The sequence below is a fragment of the Hippocampus guttulatus genome, chromosome 9 (assembly GCF_054856545.1).
Source record: "Hippocampus guttulatus isolate MCC_2025c chromosome 9, RoL_Hgut_1.0, whole genome shotgun sequence".
NCBI lineage: Eukaryota > Metazoa > Chordata > Actinopteri > Syngnathiformes > Syngnathidae > Hippocampus > Hippocampus guttulatus.
In genome coordinates, this window is record NC_141269.1 from 12,783,740 (window position 1) to 12,810,248 (window position 26,509).

At 41.7% G+C, this 26,509-nt stretch overlaps 1 protein-coding gene and 1 long non-coding RNA gene across 2 annotated transcripts; one reads left to right on the forward strand and one right to left on the reverse strand.

The window, feature by feature from the left end:
* Positions 1-1,115: 1,115 nt before the first annotated feature.
* On the reverse strand, positions 1,116-5,815 carry LOC147200395 (uncharacterized). Its single transcript, XR_015101854.1, has 3 exons — positions 5,700-5,815; positions 3,709-3,782; positions 1,116-1,944 (listed from the first exon to the last, which is right to left on the reverse strand). It is a non-coding gene; the product is annotated as an uncharacterized LOC147200395 (long non-coding RNA).
* Positions 5,425-26,270, forward strand: tacr3a (tachykinin receptor 3a). Its single transcript, XM_086120349.1, has 5 exons — positions 5,425-6,035; positions 11,057-11,245; positions 11,445-11,595; positions 22,787-22,983; positions 23,932-26,270. Exons 1-5 carry the CDS (start codon positions 5,668-5,670, stop codon positions 24,251-24,253), a joined length of 1,227 nt encoding a protein of 408 aa, XP_085976475.1. The 5' UTR covers positions 5,425-5,667; the 3' UTR covers positions 24,254-26,270.
* The last annotated feature ends 239 nt before the right edge of the window (positions 26,271-26,509 follow it).

Consider the following 26,509-nt stretch of genomic DNA (forward strand, 5'->3'; position numbering starts at 1 on the left):
TGCCTTTCCCATTCGCAGCTGCCATCCTTTGACTAAAATTCCATACATGCCACATGTGTGTGCAGCGCGGCCTACATTGCGGTGATATTCACAGCACGTACTCCATGTTGTCATGAAGTCAATTTTGAGAAGCCTGTGAGAATTTCCTGGCAGAGCAGGAAAGGCGCCGTGATCGAGTATGTGCCATTTATCCTGGGACATTTGCTGCTGATTTCCCAGAAGAGACATTTCTTGGGAATTCATTGCCCAAAGGAGTGTGACTCGATTAAAAAAAAAAAAACAACAACGACAATCATCAAAAGTGGAACACAAAGTTGTGTACATGAAAAAAAAGAAAGTATTACATAATTGGGCATATTGCATTTTCTGTTTCTAATTTTAGATGCTGGATACGCCCGAAACCCTCCTGCCCCCCTCCCTCCCGACACACAATTCACACTTACATGTTAATTAATTATTGTAACGTCATTAAGGGCTGAAAGGAATATACTCATGCTCTCCTGAAACATCAAGTATCAAGTACAACTTTATTGTCAAATGTGCTGCATGTGCAACATATATCACAGATGACATTTCTTCCCTCTCAAGACAACATACAACAAGAGGAGCTGCTGCGGCTGCCCGCGCCGCCATCAAAAGAAAAGTTAACATAAAAATGACAAAATAAGACAAGACAAGGGCGGCCCGGTAGTCCAGTGGTTAGCACGTCGGCTTCACAGTGCAGAGGTACCGGGTTCGATTCCAGCTCCGGCCTCCCTGTGTGGAGTTTGCATGTTCTCCCCGGGCCTGCGTGGGTTTTCTCCGGGTGCTCCGGTTTCCTCCCACATTCCAAAAACATGCATGTCAGGCTGATTGGACGCTCTAAATTGTCCCTAGGTGTGAGTGTGGGCGTGGATGGTTGTTCGTCTCTGTGTGCCCTGCGATTGGCTGGCAACTGATTCAGGGTGTCCCCCGCCTACTGCCCGGAGATGGCTGGGATAGGCTCCAGCACCCCCCGCGACCCTAGTGAGGATCAAGCGGTTCGGAGAATGGATGGATGGATGGAAGACAAGACAACACATTAGACACAGACGGTCGTGTATATAACTCCATTCTCTTAGTAATCAGAGCTCCAGTTTGTGTTTTGTGGCTGCGACAAAAACAGAAAGAACTAGAGCTTCGAGCACGTATGAGGGGCCCGAGCCACATTGGGATACTGGCCCGTTGGGGTACTGACAGAATTAAATTACATTTTTATTGAAAAGGGCACAATAAACCTCTAACATGGATTTTCTTTCTTTCTTTGTTTTCAGAGGAACAACGATATCTATCACGCAATTTCTCAGGGAATTATTGTTTTACAGATGTAGAATTATTATTAAAGCACATTTCCAGTCAACAACAAAAATATGACACAAATGCAATCAAAGAGGGGGCAAAATCCAAAAGTAAAACATGCTCTTCTGTCAGCAACCATTGCGGTATTAATCAGTGCTGGCACTTCACTCTGAATCCCAAATGTTCTTGATTGGCACTCTCAAAAGTCCAGTTTCCTCTGTTAATGGTTCACAAAAACACATCCGTGGCGGTTTGTAAGATTCACAAGTCACTGTTAATAGCAAGAGTTTAAGACAAATGGTTGCACGGCACAGCAAACTCCAGCTGGAATAATTGAAGTTGAATTCTGAGGGAGTCAAACATTTTTCATGCAAAAGTATCCGAAATTGGACATTTTAAAAAATGCCGTTGCCATGGCAGTTCGACGTGAACAAGAGCAGGCAACAGCATGTCGTATCAAAGATGTGGTTGACATCACATTACCGACAGGAGTTTATATTTAATACGAGACAAAAAAACAACTTGCAATAGCGCTGAACACACTCAAGTACAACCGGCAATTTGCAGAGAAGATGCCTGAGCTATTCCTTGGCCAACACAGCTCTTTCGAAGAGTGGCTTCATTTGCCTGTAAGCAAAAAAGAATTTACATGCATGGCAGTTCAATTAGGAAAACAGTGATGAAACACAAGAATACATAATATGTGGCTACCCTATTCTACTACCACTCCCCCCCCCCCATTCTAATCGTGGTGGTGAACACAAATGTGCCAAAAAGTAAAAAAAGTACTTCAGTTTACATCATATAGTACATTTCCAGCAACCCGAGCTCACTGACCAATTTATAATGGGGTTAATATTTTAAAAAAAACCCTACTGTGTGTGTGTGTGTGTGTGCATGTTATTCAATGCATGCATTGGAGAATAGATGGTGCTCAAAAATATATTAAAAACACACACACACACACACACACACACACACACAGATACACACACAGTCGAATGATTTACAGTGGAGATCATGCCTTTCACTGTCATTTAATAGTCAACAACTATAGACTCAAGTTACATCCACATAATTAACTGGTTCAGTCATTGACTCGCGTGATATGAAGTGATCACTACTCGGGCAATAACCACAACGAGAACAATCCCACTTCTCCTTTGCGTTTTTGTTCAATTTTTATGGCAGCTATTCGTTACTACACCTCGGTTCTTCTTTGCCTAATAAAATGCCCATCTCTTGTTTTGTCGCCGCCGCTTGCTATTGTCTACAATTGTCAAAAGTGTGCCGTATGCATTTACTCAAAGTAGCCGCTCATTTTCTCTTCTGCCATTGTGGGGCTTTGTTTACATTTGGCTCAGTACACTGTGGGATGCGTGACGACCTATGGACCCATTTTGAGTTAATATTTTCCTCCCTTTCCAAGCAATCGCCAAATTTCACAGCTTGCAATTTTGCAGACATGCTGCAAAGACAAAATAAACAACTTGACTCCGATTTTTGTTGTCATTTGTGTGTGAGAATGCATTTTGGGGTCCAGTTTTATTGGTAATGCATGTTCAATAAAATACGGTAGATCGATAGATGATTTCACGCTTGTTGCACGCACTAATTCTTTCGTGCATTCTTGTGCGTGAGTCATTAGAATTTGAAAGTGTAATAAATAGTGTAACGTCACAGCCATTGTTCACCATTCAGAGTTAATTTTCTTCATGTGATGGTTCATTTACAAAAGCTTTTTGACGGAACCATGCCTTAGCTGCTTTCCTGCCCTTGGGTCCGCCTGCCTTTGTCGCCAGGCCACCACACGGATCCGAGCACTTTGTGCTGGCAACAAACTAATTGTTAATTTGCATATTGCGCTCACGTTGGGGGGGGGGGGGCAAACACTTTATTGCACAGTAGCGCAATAAAGTGTTTGCGCTCCATATCTGTGGAATTGCATTCGGCACAGGGTTAACCGATGAAATTACCTGTTTCATTAAACGTTCGGTCCGAGTTTTTCCTGCAGAGTGTTCTTCAATTATTTCTCAACCTCACACTCACGCGGAAATACAAAGACATCACGTCTTAGCACAAAAACATCCCACTGCAATCTGAAGTGAAAGACGAGTACTGTTACAATATGCCTTTACGTGCCACCTTAAGAGGAACATAATCTTCGGATGTTAATGTCCACTGTCCTGACTAATTGGGAAATAATTGAGAGGAATTTCTCTTTGGTTGGGCAATCAGTGGCTGTCTCTTGTACAGCTGCAATCGTCAAGGACAATTGCTCCCTAAGTTGTGACGCATGACACAAAAGCTTCTGGGAAATGAGCTGAGGACTGCTCTGACATTTCGTACAGCGATGAGGCGACATTTCAATGAGAAAACAACAGTAATTACCTGATGTAGATTAGACCTTTCACCAGACTCAGGGAAACAGGTAAGCGCAGCCTCTAGGAACAGCTGGTTTCACACTATGGGGGAAAGAATTTCAATCTTGTTTCAGATCTTAATTGTAACTTGAGTATTTTTGAGCCATCATATGTTTAAAGCATCATGCGTTTCTTTCAGTTTAGATTTGCGGAAAAAAAAAAAAACATTGTTCCACTAGTCTTCAGTCATTTGGAATTGGGACCTCCACAAGCCCAGAATCCAAACAGGTGGAGAGTGTTTGCATTGCAGGATTCCAAAAAGAGTAAACAGATTGGCAGTTCGAGAGTGTGCGATAGTAATCATCCTTTGAATCTATAATGCATTGTGAGCAGGTGTCTGTGTTTGCCACTCTCATTTTGTACATTTTGAATTGAGTGTATCATCTTATATTGAAGTCTGTATTCCGGTGTGCTATTGGGACTGTTATGAAGTGGTCTGAGGACAAAAATGTTTTAAAAAAATTATTGGATCAATTTTCAATTCAGACAATGGATGGATACATTTGTCATTTGATTTATGTGTATAATATTTGCTGGATCCAGTGCAGTGTTACCTTTTGCTTTATTTATTGATTGAATTCAAAAATCGACGAGAGTTTTTTGTTGGGTATTTCAAGATAAGTGTATTTTTTTGATTGTGCAAACTTTTATACATACACACACAATTTTTCAAATTTCAAATTTTCAAAACAGCCGTAAATGACTGATGTGGGAGATTTCCTGCAAACAGCCTGTTGAAGTTAATATGCTCATGTGGCCCTCAAAAAGTTCCATTTTCATACATGGCAACTTTCGAAAAAGATTTGCCCGCCCCTGTCCCTGGGGAATTAACTCCAATAATGAGTCTGTGGGATATGAAAACAAACAAAAAAAATAATAATAATTTGGAGACTAAAATAAAACTGCCGGCGGCCCGGTAGTCCAGTGGTTAGCACGTCGACTTCACAGTGCAGAGGTACCGGGTTCGATTCCAGCTCCGGCCTCCCTGTGTGGAGTTTGCATGTTCTCCCCGTGCTTGAGTGGGTTTTCTCCGGGTCCTCCGGTTTCCTCCCACATTCCAAAAACATGCATGGCAGGCTGATTGAACACTCCAAATTGTCCCTAGGTGTGGGCGTGAGCGCGAATGGTTGTTCGTTTCTGTGTGCCCTGCAATTTGCTGGCAACTGGTTCAGGGTGTCCCCCGCCTACTGCCCGGAGACGGCTGGGATAGGCTCCAGCACCCCCCGCGACCCTAGTGAGGATAAAAGCGGTTCGGAAAATGAATGAATGAATGAATAAAACTGCCATCCACTGAATCTGATGGGGAACTGATCCACTCTGCTCACCCTTGTGACAAGATTATTGAACCCCAGGGTGGTGGTGGGGGGGAGGGGGGTAGTTATTTTTCTGATCCATAGTATAGATACGATGTTGTAGACAAGGGTTGAAGGGTTGAAGGTACACACACACAAACACACACACACAGAGTTGGAATATTTCAATATCCTTTATTTGGCTGCTCCCACACGAGATTAGGTGGGTTGAAAACAAAATAAAGGCAGCACAATGCGATCTGAGTGATAACGCGCAGTCCTACTTGCATTTGTTATTCATGAAGTTTAAAACAGCAGCCACAAGTGTCGATCAATCTCATCCAGTTTGTGTGCCCACTCCACTCGTGCGTCAGAGAGTGCGCACGGCGTCCAGCGAATGCCGCTGCTGCTCTCAGAGCCTCACTCAACAGGCATTTACGCACACTTGCACGTCTGGATCAGTCGCGTGCCGACAATAAATTATCCGGGAGACATCATTCGGATGGGATGGCTATGTTTAGTTATGCTTGTGGTCCTGTTGCGCACCGTGGTACCTAAATTTCCGCAGTCCCATTTTGTCCCGCGTCTGTCTTGGTAGCTCCATTTTTTTTTCCCTTTTTGTAAAGGAGACAAGAATGGCAGCTTCCCACAACGGATCGAACCTTACCTCAAACTACACGAACCAGTTTGTGCAGCCGCCGTGGCGCGTCGCCCTCTGGTCCGTCGCCTACAGCTCGGTGCTGGCCGTGGCCGTGTTCGGCAATCTTATCGTCATTTGGATCATTTTGGCTCATAAACGCATGAGGACGGTGACCAACTATTTTCTCCTCAACTTGGCCTTCTCGGACGCCTCCATGGCCGCCTTCAACACTTTGATCAACTTCGTCTACGCGACCCACGGGGAGTGGTACTTTGGGGAGGCTTACTGCAAATTCCACAACTTCTTTCCGGTCACGTCCGTGTTCGCCAGCATTTACTCCATGACTGCGATCGCCGTGGACAGGTGGGTTCATCCACGTCGCCGACTGCCTGTGGCCCTCGTTCACAACAATCAAAACAACATCAGTCTCATAATCATACACGAGTATAAGCTATATATAAGAGCTATTCTTAATATCATGTATAGTTTACAGTTGTAGTTGCAGATTGCTCACACTGGAGGAGGGGGTTATTATAATTTGCCCCTCACACAGTATACGGTAATAACTAATTAGGCAGCTGAAAGATTGCAAAACACCTTATGTGGGTTGTTTTAATTGCACTGCATCGCGCTGGGAGCTCTTCCCAATATTTCCCCTTTCATGTTAGGGAACTCATATATATATATTTTTTAATCCTTGTCGGTGTTGGGGGAGAGGGCCTTTCTCTTCCTCTGTGTGTTCGTTAATTTCAGATGATAAGGATGTTGGTTATCCAAATACAGGCTGGAGACGATGAACAGTACCTTCGAAGGTTTTATTTTTCTTTTCTGCAGTTTACGAATCGATTCGAGCTCATGAGAGTTTCAGATTTCGTCAGGAAGCCCAGAGAAAATACAGTCATGAGAATATATAGAGACAATATGATAACGAGGGGCGGGGAGTTACGCCTCCATGCAAATCCCGGAAACAAAGAAAGGTCGATGCAATTCGATCTTGGCATGTTTGGAAAGTCCAGACCTCTTCCGCTGTGGGTAAATCTTGAGATAAGAGTCCCTCGCCGGGGGAACTTGACGGCCTTCAGGGACTCTCCCGAGGTGGGGGTCAAGGGGCACTAAAGGTGATTGTAATCACAGTAAGCAGGAAATACTGTACCTTAAACGGCATTCTACATTCTTTGTTTCAAGTGTTTGAACAGAACCAACAACAGAGAGGGGATAAAAAAAATCACAGTAAGGAATAGATTCCTCATCAGCTATAATAAAGACTCCAAAGAATTGTTAACTGTACCCCAATTGACTCTCTGAAGAGCTTTGCAAAGTTAGAATTTCTTTTGAAGCCCTTCCTTTCTGAATTCTGATTGTAATTTCACCATTGCGGGACAAATAAAGGATATCTTATCTTAATTTGTGCACGTGTATCTAATATTGTGACTGTGGTGGAATTCTGTTGTCCACATGAAATTGAGCCTCTTCGAGGCACGATCACAGCAGCACATAAATATTTCAAGCTCCAAAGCATGTCAAATGGGAGAAAAAAGAAAGGGAGAAAAAAACAAATTATGCCAACTTCAATCTCAGCATGAATTCTCAATGTCTTCCACACCCATTCTTCCTCTGGGCTGTGCCACTTTTCATCAACAGAGGCTTAAAATGAAATCTTGAGCTGAAAAGAACTCAAATTGCATGGAAACCGCTGTTTGGAGGGCATCTGGGAAATGTGTTGCAGAATTTATGTGCAGTGGACTGATGGGGTGGGGTTGGTCTTGCCTATAATGGCCGATGTGTTAGCTCACTATAGGTGTGCTATAGGTGCATTCAAGGCATGTAGGGGAGGCAGTTTCAAATGTGACTGACCGCTTTCTCACTCGCACTATGTCGCCATCCATCACATTTATTTCGCTCGCACTAATTCATAGTGAGTGACTGCGTGTGTACAAGGGATGGGCATTTCACTCAATTTCCATGATTAACTTAGGGGTAGGCGGCACAGAGGATGAGTGATTATCAAATCCACTTCACAGTTGAGAGCCGGGCTTCTTGTGGGGGGTTTGCAAGTTCTCCACATGCCTGCGTGGGTTTTGTCAGGGTACACCAGTTTCCTCCCACATTCTAAAAACATGCGCAATCGGTTCATTGAAGACTATAGTTGCCTCAGTGAAGGTCCACTGAATGTAATTTAACTTCCAATAGTCTTCCTTTTTTATCTGTAGACCGAATCAACAGCACCTCAGCTGCTGCCCAGTCATGCACTCCCTTTTGCCACCAATTGCACAATCAATCACTCTATTAGTCAATTATTATGCCCATCCGCAGTGTGTCCCTTGCCCATGTGACTTCAGGTAATGTGGTGATCGCTATCAGATTAGCTTTGCACTCATCATGGGAGCATCGTCTGTCATGGCAGTGGCTTGATCATAATTGTGCATGCATGTGCGTGCGTCACTGTTGGAATATGGCGTGAGGCATCGTCCTCGCTGGCGCACACTGAGGGAACGATCTGTTTCCTACAGGCAAGCTCTCTTCGGTTTCTGTAACCTCCAGCTATATGGTCTCTTTTGTCCTTTCGATTTCATCAATAAAGTATTTTTTTTAAATGAAAAAGAACAGCGTGACCTGAGTGATGCCAAAGTAACCCCATGTTATGCTTATTTTTGTACTTTGCTCTTCGCTCTCTTGAAATGGCACAAGGCCACAGTTCACATTCAGACACGAGTGTCCTTCTTTTCACCTCAATGTGGCTGGCAAGTGTGTTTGAGGAGCCAGAGCAAGAAAATGAAAGATGCTGTGTAAAAGGGAGATGAAGTTGCGAACCCCCCCCCCCCCCCCCCCCCCCCCAAAAAAAACCCCAGCTTGTGTTCCATCATGTCTACTTATTTGTCTTGTTTAATTGGAATGTGTTGTGTTAGTGCCTGAGTCAGTAACATCAACTCTACGGGCAATTTCTCTTTCTCTCCTTTCCGCATTGCATCAAACAGGCTTTTCAACGTTGATAACATTATTTCTAAAAAGTGATGAATGAACCAGCCGGCTCGTGGTTGCAGAGATGCTAGTTTGGATACTGTTGATGTGACCTTGATCAAGATGCCGAAGCCCACCCAAACTTAGCTCAGGGGTGCAGTCACATTTTCTGAGCCCAATTGCTCAGACAGCTCTCATAGCAGGCCTGGATGTGTTAAGCCTATTTCTCTCTCTCTCTATACTGTGTGTGTGTGTGTGTGTGTATATATATACTGTATATAGGATTTGTAGCTTTTCATAAGATATCCTTTATTTGTCCCGCAATGGGGAAATTACAATAAGCATTATGAATTAGCTTCCCCGATAGTGGTGCCCCAGCATGAATGTCATATTGGTGTTCTTTACACCACGTAACTCCTAGACATAAAAATGTGTATTCTGTGTTGCCTAAATTCAACATAAGACATAAAATTCAAAAGTTATTATTCAAGTGATGACCCAAGTATTAGGCCAGTCCCTAAATTAAAGCATTCATATTCATGGTTGTGAAGACTGACATTTTTGCTCTGTGTGGAGATAATCATCATATGTGCCTTGCGTTTTTATCCTATTGTCTTGAGGGAAAAAAAACAAGAGTAAAAGAGGTGAAAAATGGCTTATGTTACAACTGTTGATAATGTTGTATACATCCTTGATATTCTTTATGTTTGAAAATCATAAGCAGATAAAAGTGCAGCATGACCTATCTCTTCAAGTCTATGATGTTGTAAAGCAGGGCTAAGTTGGGAATAACCATCTTCCCTCTCCATTCAAGGGAAGGACAATTTGACGTTTGGTGTGCTCGCAGATACTTTTGCCTAGCAACGTAACTCCTTCTAGTTAAACATCGGGCAATGATGAAGCACTTGTGAGTCGTTACTGTCACTGTGCTTTGAAAAGCTTTCAAATGTGACGGTTTCCGAAAGCATGCTGTCACTTCAGGCATGACGAGATGTCGGGTTGAGATTTAAAGACGACAGGGGTCATTAATCTGCCTCTGGGATGTCTTTTGGAATGATTGTGTTCCAACACTTCTTGACCTCTTGATTGTGTGAGTGCATTTGCTTCTTGTTGTGGGTTTAAAAAAATACTCCTTAACCTTAAAGACTTGGTGTGCAACAGAAGTACTGTATCTCATAGTGCTTTAATATGCAAGGACCGGTGCGACTCTCTAATTACGGGTAAATAGATAGATTGTATCTGTGTTCTAGACACTGAGGTGAAAGCAGGTCAGTGGCCTGTGATGAAGACTCAATTAACAAATGTCAGCTCTGGGAACTGGAAATCAAATATAAACCTCGCGGGTCATTCGTAAAGACACAAGGCTGAATGAACTAAGGGATTGTGTGTGTGTTTTCGTGTGGTGTCACCTGGTAAAAAATGAAGCAAACGGATAGCGTTTCATTCACAAAGCACGCGCAGTTGGTGAAATGCGTCACTTACTGAGATACCAAGCGGAATGCATCTCGGTTTGCCGGTGGTATTTGCGCGTATTTAAATGAGGTAATATACATCCATCCATTCATTTTCTGATCCGCTTAATCCTCTCAAGGGTCGCGGGGCGTGCTGGAGCATATCCCAGCTGTCTTTGGGCAGTAGACGGGGGACACCCTGAACCGGTTGCCAGCCAATCGCAGGGCACAAAGAGACGAGCGACCATCCGCGCTCACACTCACACCTAGGGACAATTTGGAGTGTTCAATCAGCCTGCCATGTATGTTTTTAGAATGTGGGAGGAAAGCGGAGTAACCGGAGAAAACCCACACCGGGAGGCCGAAGCTGGTATTGAACCTCTGCACTGTGAGGTCGACGTGCTAACCACTGGACCACCGAGCTGCCACTTTTGCGCAGGGAATTTGCTTACCTTATATGCAAATGAGCCTCATTAAGAAACAACATGTAATTCACCAAAACACCAACACTAAGAGCCACACGCAGTTTGAGTGACACAAATAACGCCTATGGCTGGTGTAAACTTGGTGCCTCCCTGTGGGGACACATTACAATCTATGACATTTGAGCAATGTGAGGGAACACTCCGACATATACAAGACACACCCACGGTTCCCTACTTCCCCTACTTTGACAAAATAATTTTGGGTCGGTCCGATATGCTGTTGACATGTCCAAATTTCCAATGTGTCAAACTCATTACACTTTGTGTGACTGTGGTTAAGCAAGCACCATGAAGAGAAGTTCGGGCTGGTTTTCGTGAGGAAGGTTTGATCACAGTCTATTTTAGGTACAACTTCAATGACCTCTCAAGTGTTCTTGTCATGGCTCGAGAGTCCCACATAAAGATCACTTATTGAAGCAATGCACTGACTTGCACGTTAAGTATTAATTCGCCTAAGAGTCACTAAAGCGTCTGACCATTGACCCCATAGGTACATGGCCATTATCCACCCACTAAAGCCTCGTTTGTCAGCCAAGGCCACCACCGGAGTCATTGCCTGCATCTGGAGTCTGGCCGTGGTTCTGGCCTTTCCTCTCTGCTACTTCTCCAGAATTCGAGTTCTGCCTCGCAGGACCTTGTGCTTTGTGGCGTGGCCCCGGGTGGAAGACGACCCTGTCATGTGAGCAATCTTTTATTCAGTCTGTTTCAGCCTTGGACATAAAAATGGTGACATTCATTTCCAGTGAGTTTATTTTTTTTTTTCAAACAGATGTAAGAGCCTTGTGGGTTTTTTTCCCCATCCACAAAATATTCACAGCAAACCATCTATGAAATGTACATACTAACATTATTATTTTTGGTTATGAATCTTCCTCAAGGTACCACATCATAGTGACAGTGCTGGTCTATGTGCTGCCTTTGGTGGTGATGGGCATCACCTATTCTATTGTGGGAGTCACATTGTGGGGAGGGGAGATACCTGGAGATTCGTCTGACAACTATCACGGACAACTGCGAGCTAAGAGAAAGGTGAGCATGCTATTCATACAGTCAGACATACATCGTGACACACTAGGTTGCAGCATAACTGGAGATTGGTGATTTCATCATTACAATGACCGGTAGTCGCTTATTTGAAACGCTGACAAACTTAATTGTAAACGGCACCAAAAAGCAATTCGCATATATCCAAAACTGAACAACAGGTTGCGCTTCCTTACATTCTCTGTACCATTCAACTTGATAGCAACTAGTGCAGGGGTGCCCAATACCGGTTATCAAGAGTCCCTGTCCAGCCTGTTTAGATGTCTCCCTCGTCCAACACACCTGATTCGATTAATCCCATCATCAGGAAGCTAGGAAGCTTATTAATAACATTATTTCCATGCAGAGGGGCTGTGTGTGCTTGCTTGCTGTTGGAACAACCGGGTAAAGTTTACACAACTTAGCCAAAGAGGGAACCCCGTCTTCACTCTGGGCCCACCACAGCAGCCGCTTCTGCATGGTGGCCATTTGCAGCGTTTGCAAGTCATTACAGACCTCTTTTTGTGCTTTGGAATATTTCCCTGCTCTCCTTCAACTTTTGCTACTGTAGTGTGTTTAAAATCCTCTTTGAGTGTGGCTTTGTTACACTTAACTGTGTCTCACGCACCAAAGCTGTACATTGAGAAAGAAACGCTGAACCCCGAACCGGTTTTCCAGCCAATCGCAGAAAACCTCAAATAGCAACCTCTAAATCAGTCGATTGGATCAGTAACTAAATGTCATAAGATCCAAATGTCACACACGCAGTTCCTTTGACTAGCAAGGAGTTGCGAAATCATCTTCCGCTTTTGAAAATGTCATCTCACCTGGTCATGATATATATTGTTTGCATTTTACCCATTTGTCAAATTTTGTTCCCACTCAGATTTCGGAAAAGCCCAACCAAAGACAGTTCAGTTGAAATGGCCCATACTCCCTCGGAGTGTCAGATTAACCCTCGGGTGTGTTAATTTAATTTCTCTGTTAAAATATTGATCTCCTCATGAGGGGAATGCCAGACTCCTACGAGATGTGATTAACAAGTCTGGGCCACGTTAATGTGAATTAAGATGAATCTGCTTTTTAAGTCTCCTGATTGACAACCTGGTGATAACACGGAGGTAATTAAAGTCGATATTAAGGGGGTACTTTGTAGCGATGGCATTTCAGCACGTGGTAGCTTTCAATCTTTAAAGTGGCCAAGTAAATCTACGCAAGCAACAGAGAGAACATGCAAACTCCATATAGGTGGTCAATATTCAAGGTTCAAAATCAGGACCTGTTACGCCTCTTTATCAGGATTATTTATTAACACTATTCTCTCATCAGAAAACTAACTGTCTTGAAATGTCATCATTGCAATATTTTAGATTGTGTGGCAAATTTGATCAAAGCCATTTCTTAACAGGAACAGCTCATTTTAAACCGAACCCAACATTAGATGTGTCTGACTGGTCTTCCAATATTTTATATTAATTAATTTTTATATGAAAGTCAGTGAGCCATATCAAGGGCAGAGAAGGTATTCGTGTCATTCCATTTCCATTCATTTTAAGATACTTATCGTTGCTTTTCCGGGCTCCAGCTCACCCGTGACCCAAAACAGGGAAGGCAGCAGAAATATGATGAATGCATGGATCGTTTACAAAACATGACTCTTGGAGAAATGCACAAAAGTAGCTCAATTGCAATGTACTGTTATTTTGGTATCTATTCCATTCTATTCCCGTCTACACTGTTTTTGTTCCTGATTTTTCTTTGCTCATCATTTTTTTTCAAGTATTTCTACTATTTTGGCTAGCATCATACATACATAAAGACAGACATGCCAAATTATTGTCACGTTTCTAAATGTGTCAAGTAAAACCTTGGAAAGCCGTATTAGACCGTTCTACATTGTACATGTAGCCCCTAATCCTCTCAGACTATCAATCAAAAGAGATTCAATTGGATTAATCACATAAACCGCAAATCATTTCTGCAACAAAACGGCAAAGATATTCATTTATTATTTAGTGGGAACAGCAGTGCAATAGTTCAGCTGGGAATGTTGGATTTCAACAAAAGTCTTTGCGATTTCAGTGCAGGTCACCGCATATGGGCATTTTTATCCTGATGCCGAGTAGAACATTTTCTGGTGTGTGTGTGTGTGTGTAGCGTTTTGTTTTGGCCAAAAGTCAGGTGTACATTTGCTTTCGGTCAGCTGGTTTTTGTTATGCTTGAGAGTCTTGCTTGAGGCTGCTCACTTTTGTTACCAAGTCTGACTGCAGCCTGCAGGCCTAAAAAAGATCTCTGCCAACGTGACATCCGTGACAAAGAAAAACGACACTGTGCACAATGACCACAAATGTGGGGAAGACATGGCTTAAAAGATGCCTCAAGACAAGATAAGGCAAATAAAGATCACTTTGACAGTAATATACCACAGCAGTGGGTGGATGAAAAACAGAATCCTTAAAGATAATTCTTATCAATTATCGAAGATACATGATACATGCATTGTTAATTGTTGTCAAAACAAGAAATATTTTGAAAGCTTTTGCGGATCCAAGTTGACGGACACATGCTGATTTTCTTCGGGATGATATCTATTTATTCAAATTGATACAGCTTGACCAACTCAGGATGCTTTTCCATCAGCAAAAGTAACCACTTCTTATTTTTTGTGATTCTAACAACTTTTAAAAATACAACTAGAAAGAAGAATCACGCATGCACACCCGTTGCTATGGGTGGGCCATCGGGTAAAAAATGATTATAGGATTTACTGTATATCTCATATATATCTTATATCTCATCAGAATAATTTTGCAAGCACGAAAACCACAAAACATTGTTCAAATCACAGTAAAGTCATGAGGGAAATCAAATGTTTGTATTATATAATTACAGTGAGACTATGTGGTTATGATCAGCTATATTTGTTCAAAACCCAAATCGTAGTAGTATGAACAGAAAATCTGGACTCCAATCAAATTATTTGGTCAAAATTCCAACTTTAAAATATATATCTCCTCAATTTATATTTGAAAATACAGAATGTTATTGTATATCACTTAATATGTTTATTATGTTTTTGATTGCTTGGTTAATGAAATACATCAAATTGGGGTGGGCACGTCGGCTTCACAGTGCAGAGGTTCAATGATCCTGCTGATTGAATAGAGCTGGTCCACTGTCCCACGGCCCGGACGAAAACCCTATTGCTTCTCCTGAATCCGAGATTGTGTCAACCACTCACACTACATGAAGTAATTCGGTTGACAAGATGATTACGGAAGCAGAGGTCACTTCGATGAAGTGGATGGGAGGGACGTATTAAGGCAGAAAGTGCTCCTGTTTCACCAACGTAATCTGTAAAAATAGGGTTCCTCCATTTTGCCTCAATCACGCACTTGTTGGGAGAACATGGCAGGTCAGCGAGGTGGCCAGTCACTGATTCTTTGCTTGTTGTAATTTCTCATCATCTTCAGTGACAGACAGACTGAACACAACAGGTTCCCTATTTTCAGCCCATGCCCAGGGCTTGGTATTTCAAATGTCAACCCTGGGTGCAGCACTAATAATGTTATAAGTCTGCCATGACTCTTCCAGACAGGGACTGCTTGTTGTCGGCAGCTGACCTTTCCCCTTAGGAATATTTGATTGTGAGGAAGAAGACAACTCGGTCAATTTCCTTGGCTAGCTTTTTATTGTGTGCTGATGGTGTGTTGGACGGTGGTAGTAATGCCATGCACCCCTCAAGCATTTTCGGGCATGCTGCACCGGGGATGCTCTAATCATGACGAAACCAAGATTCCTGTCCGAAGAGCAGGTGGTCATGGGCAATCATTTTGTGATGAAAATCATTGAAGAAGCAACTTTAACCCTTTCATGCACCCTGCAACCTGATAACATGATCAGCTGTCCACTGCAGTAACCGCTGTCCCTGAAAGGGTTCAGCATCAGCCAGTGCTCCACTGGCTAGTTTTTCTCATTTGCGACTGTTTTCTCACTGTTGAGACTCTTTTGCTTTAACCTTTAGAGACAAATAATGGGGATTCTTGAAAAATATGTGTAAGTTACATCAGAGATGATTGCAGACTTTTTCAGATTTTTCCTATTGACGAGTCACTTTCCATCCATTCTCTTGGTCACTCAGGTGATGGGGGTGACAGAGTCTATCCCAGCTGACCTTGGACAAGTTTATCGAAAAGGGATGGATGCATGTTGTAATACTTTTCCTGATTATTTGGACTACTGGTTAACATAATTAAACTATATTAATGCATTATATAGTTACATTATATAATGCATATAGTATACAGAAACAGCCCTCCTTAAAATCACCAATGACCTCCTCCTCGCCTCTGACTCCGGCCTACTCTCCATCCTCATCCTTCTTGACCTTACAGCTGCCTTTGACACCATCAACCATTCCATCCTACTCTCTCGCCTACAATCCTTAAACATCACCGACAAAGTCCTTACCTGGCTTCACTCATATCTCACAGGCAGGAAACAATTCATACACATAAACAACTGCTCTTCCTACACTGCCCCACTGTCCCAAGGTATCCCCCAGGGTTCTGTGCTTGGTCCTCTTCTCTTCATTCTCTCCAGTTCCACTGCTACGCTGATGATGTCCAATTGTACATATCCACCAAATCATTTACCCCAACAACCCACTCCACCCTGTCTAACTGTCTTTCAGATGTCAAATCCTGGTTGCAAACAAACTTTCTCACTCTTAACTGTACTAAATCTCAACTGCTTATAATCGGTCCTCGGTCCCTCACCCAAACAACCACCAACTTTACCCTCACTATAGATAACTTCACCCTGTCCCCCTCCTCTCACTGTCGCAACCTTGGTGTCCTTTTTGATAATAACCTCTCTTTCGACCAACACATCACCCAAATCACCAAAACTGCTTTCTTTCACCTCAAAAACATTTCTCGTCTCTGCCCATCACTTTCTTTCAACGCTGCTCAAACCCTCATCCACGCCTTCATCACCTCCCGCCTTGACTACTGCAATAGCATTCTCTATGGTACTACCTCCAAACTCCTCAATAAACTACAGTACATCCAGAATGCCACCGCCCGCCTACTCACCCACACCCGCACTCGTGATCACACCACCCCCGTCCTTAAAAACCTCCACTGGCTCCCTGTTCCCCAGCGTATTCAATTTAAACTGCTCCTACTCACCTATAAAGCCCTTCACAATCAGGCCCCCTCCTATCTTTCCGACCTTCTTTACCAATACACTCCTTCCCACAATCTCCGCTCCTCAAACACAAACCTCCTCGCCATCCCCGTGACCAAGCTCAAAACCTGGGGGGACCGAGCCTTCTCTGTCGCCGCCCCCACCCTCTGGAACGCTCTACCACAACACATCCGCAACTGTACTGACCTGCAATCCTTCAAATCATCCCTTAAAACTCACCTGTTCCGCAATGCTTTTAATACCTTTTAATCTCTTTTACCCATTTTTCTTTTTGTTCATCTAAATGTGCTTTTGTAAATTATGTATGCTTGTTTTAAATGCACATTTTTATCCTGTGTTTTAAGCTCTTGTAAAGTGTCTTTGAGTGTGATGAAAAGCGCTTTCAAATAAAATGTATTATTATTATTATTATTTATTATTATTGTTATTATTATTTATTATTATTGGTAGTTGCACTTTTTTTTATTGTTTCAGAAGGCTTAAAAAATACAAGGGATCAAGCACAATGCTAAAAAAAATGTAGTACTATAGTAGGATCATGAATTGTGTTAACCAATGGCATTTTCAACATGTATTTGGTAACATCAATCATGGCATATTTTCAATCATCACACTTTATAGATTTTTCCATTGTTGCATAAAATACTACCTGGCCGAAACCAATTTCATGGATTTGTGCTATCCTGTGCTGAGAGCTAATCATTTTACCGAAGGCAATCACATCTGTAAACCACTCACAACATGCAGCAGTTCAGTTGACAAGATGATTACGGAAGCAAAGGTCGCTTAGATAAAGTAGATGGAGGGACATATTGAGGCAAAAAGTACTCCTGTATCAGCAACATAGTCGAGGAAAATAGAGCTGCTGCAATTTGCATCAATCACACACTTCTTGAGAGAACGTGGCAGGTCGGTGAGGTGGCCGGTCACCGATTCATTGCTTTTTGTGATTTCTCATCATCTTTGTAGGCACAGACCCAGACACCGACCCCCGCCGTGTGTGAGACTCGATCGAAGGCTTTCATACGTGCTGAGCGGAACAACGCTAGATCCTATTGATAATAGGAGCCACTGTCTATCATGTCAGTGGTGGGCAAGCTATTAACTTGTTACATACACTTACAAACAATTTAGAAAAGGGTCGGACAATTATTTGGCTGGCTGATTCAATAGGCCGATGAGGGTAATTGGCCATTTGGCCGATGCTTGCAGATCGTATTTAATTTTATGAACTCTAACCATTTACGGCAGATTTACACAAGTAACAGTGGACCATTTCTTCATTTTTTTTACGACACTGAAATCAATATCATAATTTTGTTTACGTATTTATGTATGATGAGTTTAATTGATAAGTTAATTCTTTAGTCTCGACGTTTAACATAATGTGAGGCTTAATTTTTTTACAAGCAACAGTTGGGCGAGCAGTGTAAGTTGAGGAATGAATTCACCTGAATGCCACTACTTTACAGACAACCTGAAGTCACGCCAAAATAAATACATGAACAAAACAAAGTCAAAGATAAATCAAACATCCATCCATCCGTTATTTAAGCCGCAAATCCTCACGAGGCTGGAGGCACACGTTGGAGGCTGGAGCCTATCCCAGCTGACTTCGTGCAGGAGGTGAGGTGCACCCTGAACTGGTTGCCAGCCAATCGCAGGGCACCTGTAGACAAACAAACTTCGTAGCAAGCTCACCTCAATGTACCCTATAGCACTCGAACAACACTTTGAAATGTTTTATGCATGATGGGAAATAAAGACAATTTAGTCCAGCCAGTACAACTAAGGCACTCATTGAAATGTGCATTAAAATCCTCACACACTACGAATTCAAATTGAACTGTGTGGGTGAGGTTTATTTAATAAAGGACAAGTGACCATAATCTCACTACCCAAAGGATGATAACAACATTCTTTTAAAATTCTCTTATTTTTATGACCCCCGTTTTTCTCCACCCACTTAGGTATCATTATAACAGTCTCCGCTCGCTGTATCACGTTGCAAATGGACTGTAGATGGCGATGCTCATTCTGACTACAAGATAATTGATGGGTTGTCATTTATTGGTATAATGAACGAACATAAATCTAGCAGTGGAGAAAGCCCCAAGACTGTTTTGGTCAATTACATTGCTACTCGGGAACGTTTTTCTGCATTAAAAAGCTCATTAGCATTGGGTTTCATTAGTTTTGTTCAACAACGCAAAGCAAATCAGTATGATTGTAGAATGTTTTCCCCTCAGCTAATTTCAATTGAATGCCATAAACAGTAAAAAGGACATGATAAGATATTTTGGAATAGTGTGTCATGTATTCATGTCAGCTACAGTGTAAGACACTTCTCCGAGTGATAACATGTTGTGCATCATGCAATGTACTTTTAGAGGACAAATAACAAAGCTTCTGTGTTTGTTACTTTGTTACTAGGTTTGACTCTGGCGTGTGAATGGTTGTTTACAGTGCCTTGAAAAAGCATTCATACCATTCACATTGTGTGACCTTACAATCACAAACTTGAGTGTATTTCGTTGCGATATTGTGTGAGAGACCAGCACGAACTTCACTAGAACAAAGTACATAGTTATCAAGTGGATCAAAAAATGTTTTTTAGGTGACTATAAAGCTGAAGTGTGGTGTGCATTTCTATTCAGCCGCTGTCCTGTGACACCTCTAAATACAATCCAGTTGCAATTAATTGCCTTCAAAGTCACCTAATTAAAAACTACAGGCCTCTTCGCCGTAAAGTCTCTGCGGTTCTCTGTGAAGGTCTCAGCGGTTTGTTAGAGAACATTCGTAAACAACCGCATCATGAATACCAAAGAGAACTCATCAGACAGGTCAGGGATACGGTTGTGGACAAAAAAGTATGGTTGGATTATTATTGCAGACAATGTTATTTCTTCCGTCATTGTCTGGAAAAGAAAAAAAAAAGAACACGTCATAACTCCAACAGATCCAAATCCATCCACCCATCATCTGAACCATGAGGGTCAAAGACGTGCTGGAGCTTATCCCAGCTGCATTCGGCGATGTACACCCTGAACTGCTAGCCAATTACAGGGCACACAATGACAAACAACCATTCGCACCCTCAATCACATCTAGGGACAATTTAGAGTAACTTAAAGTGCATGTTTTTGAAATATGGGAGGACACCGGAGTAACCAGAGAAAACACACGCAGTCACGGGCGAGCATGCAAACATGCAGGATATTTATTTCTAGATGTCACAACCTATGCTGAATTCTTTGCTGTGGTTCTTAACTAAAATGCCCACAGTATTTTTTTGTTGTTGTTTTCGTGACACAGGGCTCATTTGAGATTAACAGTGTCAGTCATGGAATGGACAACAGATAAAATAATGCTTAAAGAAAGGCAATCAAAGATGCTGTCCAAAATTTAGGGGAAAAAAATGGCCATCACTTCACAGCATTATGGGTAGCTGGCGTTTCTTTATAGCGCCTGGAGGATGTAACTATTTATTGTGCACTTTTTCATGTGCAGTTTGTAAATGATTAATTGTACTTATCGGCTCCGTGCAAAAGTGTGACTACTCAGAAAAAATATTGAATGATAATAACAAATGCAAGCTGTGTGAAATAAGCTTTTCCGCCTCATTTCCACTAATCCCTATCAGAAGTGATTGACATTTGGAAGTACATGTGCAGAATTTGTCCATGCTCCAGTGTGTGAAAATACACACTTGAATGGCGGAGCGACTAAATGTCTGATATTTGAGTTCTACGAAATGGTCAACGATTTGAAAAATTAGATGTCTTTTTTTTTTTTGTAATTAACTTTTGGGGGACAAACAAGTCGGAGTACAGTGTACTGTATAATGAAAGACAAACAGTGCACCTCTGAGGTCCCACCTTCAAGTGGCCATTGGTTTTCAATGTTAATCATAGTAGCATCACCATGTGGCAGCAAATCCGATCACACAACCACAAAGTTGATCATCGAACTGCAGCCTCGGATGTCCTGGTATCAAGTGCACGTATGGACACTCTTATGTTTGAACATGGTGGTTGTTATGGACAATCCATGACAAGCACAGAAGTCCAAGAACAGAACATTGCTCAGGTTCTGATCAGGGAGGCCGTTCCTCCAAATCACGCCCTTCCAGGTCTCACTGTAATTGCCGTGTGAGGATTGATGCAACCCATTGAAACGGTGAGAGTCCCCAGGAGGAGGCTCTTCCTTCGAGATAGGGTGAGCAGCTCAGTCATCCGGGAGAAGTTCAGAGTAGCGCTGCTGCTCCTCTGCATTAAGAGGAGCCAAAAGGGCTGGCTCCGGCATCTGATACGGATGTGCCCCCCGAGATGCCACCCAGGTGAGGTGTTCTGGGTAAGTCCCATCGAGAGGAGGCCCCAAGGATGACCCAGGAAAAACTGGAGAGAGAAAACTTTGGCCAATGAGCTGGCAATTTGGCTGAAATGACACTATTACCGTTTATTGCAGTCTGCAGATAACACCATCAATATCTGCCTACTTTTTTTTAAATCAATCAATCAATCTAAATTGCAGTGTCTAAAAGTGCTGTCATCACTGTCTACCTTAAGGTACCTCCACATGTTTGACATGGCTGCTACTTCACCCACACGGAAGGACTATATCAGGCTGATAAAGTAGTATTGGAGCATTTTTTGGAGTACAATCATGGGGATTATATCCGCATCCCTCATTAAATTGTTCAGAGTTGACTAATTTTAAGTTCCTCTTATTACATTGTTTAGTCGGGGAGGAAAAATTTACCAGTGTCTTTTCTTCTCCCATCTCAGAATTCACAACCTTAATGCCATGAATATTTGAATAATACACAGATGTGTTCGTTTCTGCACAGGTTTCTGCATGAGTTTACATTTCAGGAGGGACACACCGATGTCTGTTTTGTCTCCGTATGTTTGCTTCTGAGCAGACGCACGGTATTCACCAAGAGTGTTTTGCCAGGGATCAAACAGTTGCGAGGGACTTGTTGAAAGCAAGTTGTCAGAACACCGGCCCCATGATTGAATGTTGGAGCAGACAACATGGCCTTGTTAACATTTAGGTCATTGGTGGTGATCTGGACCCAATATGGATTGTAAGGCGATGCTAAACACAAATACAATGAATATAAACAAGTTTCATGTCACACATAAATGCAACAAAATCTAGTCTTAAATCATCACAGGTTAGAGAGTTTAAACAGCACGTCGCTTTTTGCTGACCTTGTTGAGAATTTACATTGGAACTGTAAATGTTCATTTTCACATACTAATTTTAATCCCCTAAGTAAATTTTTCTTTGCCTTACAAGAAATAGGGGCAACTTTCTGCAATATGGTGCCGTAATTTACGTGACCACATAGGTTGGGTTTTGATTTGTTATTTGTTTATTTTTAGTCATTGACATTCCGTCAGTGTTTAACGACCCTACATCTGAGACAATGGCTCTCAAATTCAAGGCCCGGGGGCCAGATCCGGCCCGCCACATAATTCTATGTAGCCCGCCAAGGCAAATTATGTGTTTCAAATTCATGTTTCTTGCTAAATACCAAAAATGCTAACACTTTTTAAATCATTGACATATTGCAAGCCTTTCTTTGATTCCAATCCCTCTTTTGAAATAAATGTAGCGTTACAAAACTAGTCATTCATAGATTTGTTGTGTGTATGGAATCTTAGACAACCATACATTTATTTGAAGTCACGCTGGGAACTTCAGTCATAACGACCCTCCATAGGACCGTGACAAAAGTGAGTTGGACATTATGTTGGACCCTCCAATCATTAAATGGCACTATTCTTTGACTCCATCATGTGCATATTTTCATTTTACACATACTGAAGCTTCTTGAAAAATGCACCTGCACAAAATATGTTACTGCGATTGCCAACCTATGTTTCTCCATGGTGCATTCGTGCTTACTACATCCAAGAATTGTCTTGTGGATATCAATCATCTTCTCCCTTCACTTTTTTTTTTTGTTTTAAACCAGGTGGTGAAGATGATGATCATCGTCCTGGTGACCTTTGCACTCTGCTGGCTGCCCTATCATATCTACTTCATTGTAACGGGTCTCAACAAGCATCTGGTCAAGTGGAAGTCCATCCAGCAAGTTTACCTGTCTGTGCTGTGGCTGGCCATGAGCTCCACCATGTACAATCCTATTATCTATTGTTGCCTGAACAGCAGGTGAGTTACAGTGCAAAGTTGCAAGTTACATTTTTATAGCCATCACATTCAGGGTTGTTTACAATTTTACTGTATTTTACTTTTTTTCCACACAGACCAAAACTTTACTTCCATGTTCTTTTTTGACACATTTAGAACATTTTTGTTGAGGGATTCAAAGGTTGCTAAAACTGTCAGCAAAATTTGTTGTGAAATGCATGACGAAATCCAAGGAGGAAACTGGGGATGCATTGTGCTTGTCTACAACCATGCATATTCATTTTGTTACACAGGACTTAATGCAAGAAATAAGATCACATGCTTCGCGAAAAGATTATGTTATGTATGGCTTCATACGTCCTTTGAAGATAAATTAGGGGTTTTAATCATTGCATGCTAATGAAAAGAGAAAAGGGCTAAGTGTATTATATCTGGTTGGATTGTCTGGGTGCAGTGACTTGGAAAGAAGAAGGGCACTCAGCAGAGCGTAGACCACCGACAAAGCCAATAATTTACCCTTCTCTTCTTTATATGTCATTATTGTCAGAATGTATTTCCATACGTGCCATACGAGTGGCAGATTTATTTATTTTTGCCACACCGGTCTTTGAAAGTCATTCTGAGAAATGAATCATTAACCCTGAATTAATGTTCATGTAACCTTACGGTTTTATTATGGTAAGATAGTCTGAAAAACTGTACAGTAACTGTCTATGTTAAAAATCAGCGCATAACTGCAAATCTTTTCAGGGGACACAATAAAACAATCTCAGCCACGTTAGTTCTGCATCTCGGTTGAAATCTTGCCACAGCCCCGCTCAATAGTTGATGACCACAGAATACATTATCATACATAACAGCCACGCATGAGGCTTGATTTATCTTGGCGCTGTCATTTTCTTCCCGCTCTCTGATAACCCCCCCCATTAAGACAGTTCTTGTGCTCTCTGCTCTCTTATGTGGCGTCAGGTTTCGTGCTGGCTTCAAGCGAGCTTTTCGCTGGTGCCCTTTCATCAAGGTGTCCAGCTACGACGAGTTGGAACTTCGCGCGACCCGGCAGCACCCAATGCGGCAAAGCAGCATGTACACGCTCTCCAGAATGGACACCACCATGGTCGTGGTTTACGACTCTGCCGATGGTGATGGCAGCGGCTCCGGGAGGAAGTGGTCACTGTCCTCCAGGAAGAAAAGCTACATCACGTCTCGCCACACAACTGCCTCATGTAGCATTGGAAGCATAAAAACCCCAAATGGCAGCACCGCGACTCCTCAAACTGAGCAATTCTCTTGAGTGGTACTGTAATTTCTTGAGAATACCACGCGCTTGTATTAACAGTGCACACAAGTGTGTTATACCCCCCCCCCCCCTCCAAATTGCCCCATCAAAAGCTGATTGTCCTTTGTACTCAACTATCAGCTGCTCCACCGATTTGCTGGGATCCATGCTCAAGAAGTGTTATGTTAGGTTGGGGTTTCGTGCCTTCAGGCTTTTTTTCTTTTTTTGGGGGGGGGGGGCGTAAAAAACATTCTCTTACCTTGCTAACAGTTTTGACAAGACTCGAGCCTTCTTCTGAGTTGTGGCCATTTCCTGGTGTGAGATGAAAGCCCTCTTATGTCACAGAAACAAAAAAAGAGAAAAAAACAGAAATGCCACATATGTGGCAAGTGATGGGCAAGCAGGGGGTTTTTTTTGTGTTGTTTTTGCACAAAATGTGTGTTATTCTCGAGAAATTACAGAATGACATGAAGAAACACTGACAGGCTGGTGAAAATGTTGCACACTTGCATGATTCATTATCCGTACAACCAAAAGTGTTTGTGTTTTACATTTTACCCACAACTCATAGAAAATAGAAAATTTGCCTCTTATCGGATTGAGTACCTGCCGCAGCGTTGAACTCCTGCTCAGCAAAAACCTTGGTCACTAATTACTATCAAAATGTTAATTATGCCGCTATTTTGGGAATGTCTCAGCCCCGTGATTCCAATTATTTGTTTGTTCTGCTTGAATTTACACAATCAAAACACTTTGCATGCTTGACTGACATGATATTCTCAGCGGGTTGAATCCGACAATAGGTCGTGGCGATTGTAAATACTGTATGTAGGTATGTCCGAGTTTATTTTCCAGCCATACTAAACTGTGAACTTTATTTGACATGTGGAACTACTGTGTTTCTCGTAAGAAATGAATGTCGAGTCACAACTGTTGGATTCATGAGCAGGTTTCTTTACATGTAAATGAAGGAGAAAAAGACGAAGAATATGTGGAACTTTTAAACTGCTGTCTTTTTGTTTTTTGTTGTTAAAAAAAAAAAAGCAGAGGGAGAAAATAACCGGACCTTCACACAAACATCATTCTACTGTGCTGTGTGCACGCTGTGATGCCATTTTGAAAACCCATCAATTCTGAAGGTTTACAATCAAATGAAAAGAATCAAGAATGAAACCGTGCCATGCAATTTGGTACACATTCTGCTCAGTCTCTGCACAAAGTAAGAAAGGAAAGCCTCTATGTGCTGTATCTGCTTTTTTTCTGTGATAAATAGATTAAATTCACATTAAAATAAAGAAATACGTTACCAGTAGTGTTAGAGTTATTGTTTTAAACCCTTTAATATACTAGATGCGCACTGCAAAAGGAGTTACAGAAAAAAAAGTTTATTGTTCTTGCTGTTGTCAAGCCCTTCATTTGAGTTCTGAATGTTATGAGACTTCTTGAAAGTACAGGCACCAGAATGTGAAGTCAAATGTGTTTATGTTTCATGTTTTCTTTTTGTTTTTATTTTCTTTTAATGTGATTTGATGTTTTGTTTGAATGTTGACGTATACTGTGTGTCTTTCTGTGGCAATTGTTTATTTTTTTTTATCCTGGATGGTATTGTGTTTTATACATTGCAATAATTGATTTTTAAAAATCATGGCATTTTGGAATTTTACTTTACAGCAAGCACTGCCTTCACTTTTGCTTTTTTTAAAATCCATTTTTCATTTTAATGACTAAATAATATCATAGATTAATAATAATTGGTCATAATTTTTAATTAGTGCTGGTACCCAGAGAGAACAGTGAATACTTTTCGATAAACCACACAATACATTATATTTTTATATATTATGTCTTATATATTATGTTATATAATATGACTATATTATATAACATATAATATAGTTATATAATATTATGATATTATATTATGACTTCAAATAACATCCACATTCTTTAGTCATTTTTGCCTGAAATATATTTCTCAGCATTTCATCATTGTACATTCTTCATGGCACTCAAGGCAAAAATTAAAAGTGTATGACCCCCAAATTGTTTTTGTGTATTTATTACAAAGTGATGCTATGGAAAGGCAGCACCGTGCTCATACATCATTACATCTGACAAAGTATGTGTTTACTCAGTCATATAGCATCATGGCGATGAAAGTAGACATCAAAGACTTTTTAGGGACTGTTGATATTTGAATGGATGGATAAGATTTCAATGATGTGCTGAGAGGATGATTCCAAATTTAAGTATTTCCGTCAATCCTAAGGA